This window comes from Notothenia rossii, assembly GCF_949606895.1.
Source record: "Notothenia rossii genome assembly, chromosome: 10".
NCBI classification, from domain to species: Eukaryota; Metazoa; Chordata; class Actinopteri; order Perciformes; family Nototheniidae; genus Notothenia; species Notothenia rossii.
The window spans coordinates 26,714,861-26,724,041 of record NC_136908.1 but is presented as its reverse complement, the minus strand read 5'-3'; the positions used below and the strand labels follow the sequence as shown (position 1 = coordinate 26,724,041).

Below are 9,181 nucleotides of genomic sequence, written 5' to 3'. Positions count from 1 at the left end.
CTGTGAACATTTAGGCCACATTTGGTGACATCCTGATCATTATTTCCAGAGATACATGGGATAAGGCCAACACGGCCCCCTTCAGAGGAGCCTACATTTTCACTATTTTCGGTTATGGGAAAGTTCCAAACATTAACCAAAAAATAATAATTTTGCAGTAAAATATTTGTATACAACAATCCGTTTCATAAACTAGACATATTCAAGTAATGGAAAAACATGGTTGTGCTTTGTTCTACCTTGGGTAGGGGTATCTCGATAACTAAAGCCATTTTGGGGGGTTTGTTCCTCTACTATACTGTATGTCCTTTATAATATGTTGCATTGTTGGAGGTGTTTGGAACCTAAGATTTCCATTGCCATAACTACACTGTAGCTACTGTGCATATGACAATAAAACTCTTTAATACTTGATCTTTGTAGGGCATACTTATTACTTAATTAATAAATTAATATATGTTTGTATTAGTTGAATTTAATTTTAAGACATAACATATACTTGTATAATAAATACTATTTGTATAGTCCCCGATTAAGGTATTACATTTTTCATTATGTTAAGATACCTTTTTTGTTTTTATGATTATTGTTTACATTTATATTACACAGGAGTTTTTAATTGTGTAAGAATGTTTATGACCTCACTATATCCTCCAATAACTGCCAATACACTTTTGGGTTCAGATTTAATCGTTATAATAATGATATGGCCTTGAAGGTAAAGCCTCAAGTTAACGTGCATATTGTCATGGTTAATAATAATTAACTAAACCACCAAACTCAGGTGTGTGTGTCTCTTGTCTTTACAGTATGGAGAGGCTCACTGATGCTGTTCAGTGTTCACTCCACCAGCTAGCATCAGCTACGCCTACGGGCAAGCTGCTGTTAGCATTTACGAGCTTGCCTTTTTACAACAACACATGCATTGGTACTTCGTATATGGAGTTTGCAAACTATAATGCTGGTCTGCAAATATCCAGTGACTTCCCCTATCCAAGCAAAAAGCCCGACATATCGACATATCTAAGGTAAAGTAACTAAGCTAACATGTACTGCTAGCTAGTTAACGTGTTGTTAGCTAACAAGTGACCGTTGGTTAGCTAGTTAACACGGAATTAACACAGTGTTACTAACGCTGTCCTCCACCAGACTCCATGATAATAATACTGTTTTTAGGACAGCTGTTTATCTGACGGCCCATGCTAACCAAGGTAGTGCTTCTTAGCTAACATTAGCTAGCTAGTAGTAGTTATCATCAAGTGGAATTCACTTGTTATCAAACTAAATACAGTTGGGATTGCACGTTTGATAATATCGAAAGGTAAACGGTTAACGTTAATTGTTACGGTCAGTTTTAGGGGGCATTTTGTATTTGATTTAAGTCACTATAAATGTCTATCCCAGCAAAATAGTTAAAAAGTACTTTGTGTTGATCAGGTAGCAATAAGTCCATGCTTCATCTTTACATTCCTTGTCTTATGCCCTAACTGAAGTGTCACCGTTATTGTTTTCCCTTGTTTCGTTTTCTCTTGGGTCTGCATTATCTACATGCATGGCCTCTCTTTTCGTGTTGTGATATTGGCTCAACCAAGATGTGTTGTCAACACATACTCTACTTACAACTCTTTGATACAAGTTCTTCAAATAATCTGCCCAACTAAACTTCATGAATGCAACATAAGGACATAGTATTCAAAGCAGCAGAAGGAAGTACAAGAACAGATCATCAGCTACGTTATCTTAAAAACTAAAAATACACATTTACACTCATGCACATCTAATGGATACAAGACAAAACCAAAAAAGGTACAAAGCACAGGTTTTTATAGGCACCATATATTTTTAAATAAACCCAAACTTTTGCCATTAGTAATGTTTAAATATTCTCTTTCTTAGTGGTGTGTTAGCATGGATCCGACCTGCAGTGACTCTGCGGCCCCAGCTGGTCTGACGGTGCAGGTGTGTTTCCCCGGGGCCCGAGCTGCTGTTCTAGACAATCTGAACCGGCAGCGGGAGGAGGGCCGGCTGTGTGACCTCTCCATCCAGGTGCAGGGCCACGTGTTCAGAGCCCACCGCTGTGTGCTGGCTGCCTCCTCGCCTTACTTTCATGACCAGGTACACCATGTTACACTGCAATATATTGTGTCCACAGATACTCTTTTAAATCATCACAGCTCTCCACTAAATAGTAGTATACAGTATTTGTCATGTGTTAATATTGTTCATTTATTATAATAATAATAATAATTATATAATAGTCTTAATCGTTTTTTAAAATAGCTGTCACAACAGTCCTTTTTTTGTTGTTTTGCTACGTATTCTTCTGTGAAGCTGACCGTTGAGTGGCCCGACCAAGCAAGGAGTCAGAGGCAGAGAGTTCAAATATAACCTGGTGTGGGCATTTATTTCTCATGTGCACATAGTCACCAGCCTCAATATGACTGTCCTCCCTGAACATAGTCAGCAGCCACAAGGATCTCACACACACTACACTACCACTACACTGACAGGGAAACAGAGCCTAAATACCCACACACTAATGAACATAATCAGGAGTAACAGACATGGGGAAAGGGAAACACTTTTCAAAATAAAACCACATGTGCAATAGTACAAGGCCCGTCAGTCCACAGTGACAAAGTTACCTTTGTCACATCTTCTTTCTGTATCTTTGTATGCACCGCATATACCAAAGCAAATTCCTCAGATGTGTAAACCTAATTGGTAATAAAACCGAATCAGATTCTGATTCATCCAGCTATAATAATGTATTGGTTTTTACTCTGTTTATTGAAGAAGAATCCACTACCTTTACTGAAATAAAAATATAAATACCACACTGTTATAATACCCCACTTCAAGTTAAAGTCTTGCATTGAACTATAAGAAAGTAAGAATTATCAGTATACTGTACTTAAAGGTAGGGTAGATAAGTTTGAGAAACAGGCTCGAGGTACACTTTTTGTTATATTCCATGGAATGCTCTTAACATCCCGATAGCAATGAATATCTGAAGTGCTTTGACAAAAAATCCAGCCGGCTAAAATAACTGGATGGCCTACCTGCCTGTCAGCCTTCCATCTGTGCACAAACTTACCTCGTGCCCTCATTGGTCATGTGCGCGTTCGTGTGTGTTGGAGGAGGGGCTCTGTAAGTAGCAGATTTCTTCCGGCTGTGTATTTTCAAATTCTAGCTATCTCGAGCTGGTTTCTCCAAAATTACCTACCCCACCTTTAAAGAGTGATAAGTAATTAATATGTTCAGTCAAATTATCCATGTCGTTGTCATATCTTTCTCATATTATGTTTTTGGATTATATTACAAATAACTACTGCTGTAGATGTTTGTTGTGGTGCCCATATTTTAATCAGAATCGGAATTCCTTTATTCGTCCAACATTCAGGGAAAAATAAGTAAGCAGTATTTATAAAATGTAAATAGTGTATCATTGTAGAATACTGTAGAATCGCTTCCTAGCTGATCCAAGAGGATAGTATGTTGTCTATTTAGCTTCTGAAGTAGAATATTTTCTTAAGCCATAAAGGAACACTTCATCCTTTTACATTCAACACCATTTTGTACAGGAAGGGTGTGAAAAATTGCAATCAGTGAACAAAAAAAAGCTCTACTATATTTCCCTCGGAGATTAGTAATAAGTAAAGTAAAAGTATAAAGTCGCACTCAGTTGAAATACTCAAGTTTTACAAGGACAGTACTTTAAGTACAGATATGTGGTCACATTCTACTACTGTTTCTCCTCATCCCATTTATCTAGCTTTTATCAGTGCTTATGTGTGTGCTTTTGTGTCTGTTGCTTGTTTATGGGTTTGTATACAAGTGCTTTTAATAATGCATGTGCTGTAATTGCTCCTCAATTGTGGTTGTGTGTGTAATGGTGTTCTTGGGTTTTGGTCTTGGAATTATGGTGCTGCTTTTTTTATGGGTTATTTCTGTTATTTTATGGCTATATTTCCCACATTTACATCATAAACTCATGTGCTCATGTTAATGAATGTGTACTGTCCCTTCTTCAATTAATAAAAAATGTCTGTCTGGATGCCCAAATCTCAGCATGTCTTATCTCTGTCTCTCAGGTGTTGCTGAAGAATGTCACCACGGTCTCCCTCCCCTCAGTGATGGACCCGATGGCCTTTGAGAGTGTCCTGAGCTCTGCCTACACGGGGCAGCTGAGCATCGTGCACGATGATATAGTTAACTACGTCACCGTGGCCAGTTTCCTACAGATGTGGCACATTGTGGACAAATGCACAGAGATCCTGAAGAGGCCCCGTCCTCCAGTGGAAGTCCCCTCTGGAGAGGCTGCTGTGGCTCACCCCGGCACCGCGTCTCGCCAGCAGTCCCCCAGCAGTACCGACTGCTTATATTTGGAGAGGGAGGGAAGAAAGAAGGAGAGAAAGCCTGATGCCTTGCCTCCTTTAGCCACATGGAGACGCCCGCAGCAGTTTCCTAGATGGGGTCGACCGCGGCCCTCCTCAGCCCAGCACTTAGCCGACTCTCAGCTGGACACTCTGCCCGGCTACGCAGAGAGTGATTACACCAGCTGTGAGGAGGCGTGGGTAACAAGCCATGCTAAAACCAGCCACTTTACTCATGATGGAGCGGGCCACAATAGCCGGTGCTATGGGGGGTTCCCTGGTGGTGAGGCTTTAAAGCAGAAAGTCAGGTTTCAGCAGCGGGGACCACTGCCCAGCACTGAGAGACTGCCTGAGAAGATTAGAGAGAGCGCTGACTGTGATGAGACACCAGAGAAGAAGAGGAAGGACAGAAGAGAGATTGAGGCAGATGAGGGAGTTGGAGAAGTGGAGGTGGAGAAGAAGGGAAGCTTTGCACAAATGGGACACTGCGGTAAGATCTAAGACCCTTATTCTACTTGGCACAAATATATTCCTATGTTTGACTTAATGGACTAAATCTATTAAAATGTATGTTAATAGATTTGGTTTTACCGTACTATGGGTTTCCGTGGATTCTAAATAAAAGTCTTATAAGGCAACGAACTCATTAAACTTAAAAAAGAAGAAATCAATTGGCAGTAAAATGATTATCCTTGTTAGTCTTAAAAGATGTATATGTTGCAGATAAAGTAATGATGTATATTGTATTGCTCTGTTAAGCACTTTGGACTGCATCTTGCATGATAAGTGCTATTTAAATAAAGGTGGGCAGTGGGCACAGGTAGGTCTGCCCAATTAATCAAAATGATATTAAATGGCAATATGGAGTAGTCCAATGTTCAAATTGCAGAAGACCCAATATTAAAATATCAGTTTCAATTAGGGATGCTCCGATCGCCAATTTTGGGGCCGATCGCCGGAATCAGTATCGGCCGATACCGATCGCTGATCCGATCGAGTGGGCGGGGCCTAAATGGAAGATTTAAACATCACTTTAAATCTTCCATTTAAAGTGATGTTTAAAACTCAGTTAATGGGGCTCATTCACTGGCGCTTCCACAAACAACAATCAACTTAATTGTTACATTCAAATGAAGTACATTATTCAAGTTTACATTAACTTTGGATAATAACACGGGAGAAATGAGCAGAAGCACTCTCTCTCTCCCTCTCTCTCTCTCCCCCTCTCTCCCGGCCCGTCCACACAGCGGCTTTGGAAAAAGCTTGGAGGTGGGCGTGTCTGAAGAAGCTTCCAACGCCGCTGTGTGGACGGGCCGTCCCTCTCCTGACAGCCTGTCAGTATCTCATGCAGCTCACCGATCCAGTAATGAGTGACCCGACAGTGAAGAATAAATATATGTATAACTAGTTTAGCTTGTTCCAGAGGTATAAAATTGCTAAGTGTGTTAGGTTTAACTCTTGTGTGTTTCGCTCCGCTAACCGGTCCGGCGGGCGGAGCTGCAGGATTTCTGCTTCCCACACGCTGCATACCGCTATTTTACTGTCTTTTTCAGACACCTTAAAATACTGCCAGACTGGTGAAGCCATTTTGGCGAGCTTGTTTTGCCGCACACAGAGAAAAGTGTCATGTATTTTACGTCATGCGATCGGCTCTCGCGATCGGCATGTTTAGAGAGCACCGACCGATCGGTAGAGAGTGAGTATCGGCCGATCTCGATCGGAGCATCCCTAGTTCCAATAAAGTATAAGTATAAAAATGTGAAATTGGTTATCTTTTCGCAACTGTGCAGCCCTACAAACAGGCATATTTGGTCCATAACATTAACATATTACTTCTCCTTGTTGTGCATGGATTTAATGTGATGTTCCATTTCCCCAACAGACTTCCACTCAATTTCAAATGAGAATTTAGGCTGTGGTCCGGCCACAGGAAAAGTGATTTTGGAGGAGACCAGGGGGAAAGTTCAGAGGAATGTTCCCAGTGTTCATGACTGCCAAACAGGTGAGGCAGCTCCGGGCACTTCCTGTCCAGCTTCAACCCGGCTACAGTGGAAGACAGCGCCTTGGTCCCAGCCAGAGCAGAGGCCGCAGGAGGGGGGGGGCTGCAGTAAAGATCAGGAGGATGAGGAGGAGGATGTTGACTTTGGATGCTTCACAGAAGGGGCGTTCAGCAGGGACACATACGATGAGATTGAAGACGGCACGGGACAGGTTTCCCAGAGGCCTCTAGTGCCGGTGTCTCCTGACTTCACCACGGCAGGAACAGAGGTGAACTGGCCCTCCACCAGCGTGGGACAGGGCAGCTCATTGACCCCGACTTCAAGTCGCCATGTGTCTCTACCCTCTGCCACATTGCCGCCACCCTCCTCACCCCCGACTCCCTCTTCATCCTCCTCAGTGTCGCTCGCTGGTGCCCCCTACATCGGCAAAGTCCACTTCTGCCACTGTGGCAAAGCCTACACCCTGAAGAGCATGCGTGACCGCCACGTGAAGATGCAGCACCTCAACCTGCGGCCCTTCGGATGTCCTGTTTGCACTAAGTCCTTCAAGATGAAGCACCATCTAACCAAGCACCTTAAGACTCACGGGGGGCTGCGGCCCTATGAGTGCGGCCTGTGTGGGAAGAAGGTCATCTGGAGGGACAGCTTCCTCCGGCATCAGGCCCGGTGCGAGAGACTGGCTTCCAGCTCCTCGGCTAACAGCAACAACGCTAGCACAGCCGCAGCAGGGATGGCTGACAGCTACAGTTACGGATTTGAAGACGGGGGGGCTTTTCTTGCAGCAGGAGGACAGGTGAAAGTGGAGCAGGCAGATTTTCACGGGGAGATGGAGGGCGGGATGCAGGGCCTGCTGGGCAGCGTGTCTGGGATTGTGGATGAGTTAAGAACTCAGTCTCAACATTTGGACACAGGTAGTCATGTTTTTAAAGAGGAGGCGAATGAGAGCTTTGGCGCGAATTAGTAACCTAAATGTGAAATTGTTTATAAATAAATTCAAGAAAGTTATATGATGACTTTAAATGTCACAAAGGCTACGGATGCCTTAAACAGCTATTGTTTTAATATTAAATTGTCTCTGTTTCCCCATAATAACAAAACGTTTTTCATCTGTGTTGTGAATGTACTTCGAGAGCCCAATTTAAAATAGTTTGCGTTTTGCACATACATTATTTATATTTTTTACTTGTAATTGATCTTCATTAAAAAATAAAACCAAGGGTCTAAAAATTTGTTTTGTGCCATATTGATGTCTCTTCTCATTATGTAAAGACAAATAAATCTTGATTTATATGATAATTAAAACTTTGGATTTTTCTGGTTGATAATGGAATGTTGCGATTTATATTACACTCATTCTAAAACAATTTGGTTCATTTCAGCTCCTCTGCAGCACATCAGTGGAGCACCAGAGGTCGCTCTTGCTCAACGCTACAGAATCCCTTCTGTGTTATCATATTGTGGAAAAGGAAGAGCTCTGTTTAAAGAAGCCTCCTCCATTAGAGTTAAAAAAGGCTCCGAGACATGACGAGAAAATGAGTGAGGCTATTATTTAATGTATTCAGGGGGACGGCTACAGATCTCCATTTCAATAGCAAACATGAGGTTTTGATAATCAAAGAGCAACTGCACAACAAGGAACAAAGATTACCACGGTGAATTTGGTTTTAGGTTGGATATTCGACGGACATTCGCGGTACAAAGATTTTTGCTATATGGCACTATAAGCAGTCATATATTTGTTGCTATCAAAATAAGGTAATATGGGTTTCAACGAACGTTAATGTGAATCCTGAAATGCGTCAAGCACAGGAAAATTGCCCGATGTGGATTTGGCAAATTATGGCAGGAACAATACATGCAGGAGAGATGGAGCTCTTTGCAGACTGGCCGTTGTCCTTGAACACTTCCATCTCAGCATTATTTATATATAAGGGATAATGGGTAGGAGAATTCAAAAGGAATTAGGAGAAAAGACTGCGGTACTTTAGAGGCCCAATCCCAAACCACTCCCTCGACCCTACCCCTCCGTGACGGAGTGAACTCCGTCTGTAGCCACAACTATGAGCCACTCTCGCAGCTCACAACGAGGCTCCCTCCTGTCAGATGGAGGGAGTAAATACAGCGGCAAGCTTTGGGACGGCCTCCCCTCTCTCCAGCAAAAACAGCAAATGCCGTAACTGTATGTAACAACGGTTTCAAATCAGCATCTCTCTTAGACAAATGTAAATTACTAACTCGAATAAAACTCCAAACATATTTCATCGTGTTACTTTTTTGTAAAGCTCTTTTAGTTTTAAACCTGATGTTTATAAGCTTCTTAGTTTTTGCAACAGTCTATAAATATACACAACTTTATAATAAAATGTACACATTTACCTTTTTCTAGACTAAACAGAGGTATGATCCTAAGTTAAAAACATGAGGTTGTTAAAATCGCAGTTTATCAGTGGATGTTTGCTGGAACTACTTGTAAACAGCGTGTTTCCTGACGGACACACACAGCGTGACTCCGGTCAGGTAGAAACCGGTCTCAAGTCAGCACCGCTGCAGACTGGTTATGGCTAGAAAGGATTCGTCTAATGTAAATATGACGTCACGTTCTCGTTCTAACTCTCGTTGTAATCGGAGCGGCTCGGCTGTAATCGGAAAGGGTCGGGGTGGGCGGGACGCGGGAAGAGACGTCGTTCTAACTCTCGTTGTAATCAGAGCAGTGGTAACCACTCAAAGTCCTCAAGAGATAGGAAACGAAAGCAGTGTGGGACCTTATTGCGGGAAATTACTGAGCACACATACCACCTACAGGAT

General features: G+C 42.3%; 1 protein-coding gene across 2 annotated transcripts; it reads left to right on the top strand.

Moving 5' to 3' along the window:
• The first annotated feature begins 782 nt into the window (after window positions 1-782).
• zbtb22a (zinc finger and BTB domain containing 22a) lies at window positions 783-7,606 on the top strand. Of its 2 annotated transcripts, none has more exons than XM_079652838.1 (4): window positions 783-1,028; window positions 1,897-2,115; window positions 4,095-4,866; window positions 6,259-7,606. In XM_079652838.1, the coding sequence occupies exons 2-4, from the start codon at window positions 1,909-1,911 to the stop codon at window positions 7,335-7,337; spliced, it is 2,058 nt and encodes a 685-aa protein (XP_079508964.1). In that variant the 5' UTR covers window positions 783-1,028; window positions 1,897-1,908; the 3' UTR covers window positions 7,338-7,606. The 2 variants fall into 2 exon arrangements, with proteins under 2 accessions (XP_079508964.1, XP_079508965.1); XM_079652839.1 differs by lacking the exon at window positions 783-1,028 and adding an exon at window positions 1,104-1,806.
• Window positions 7,607-9,181: the final 1,575 nt, after the last annotated feature.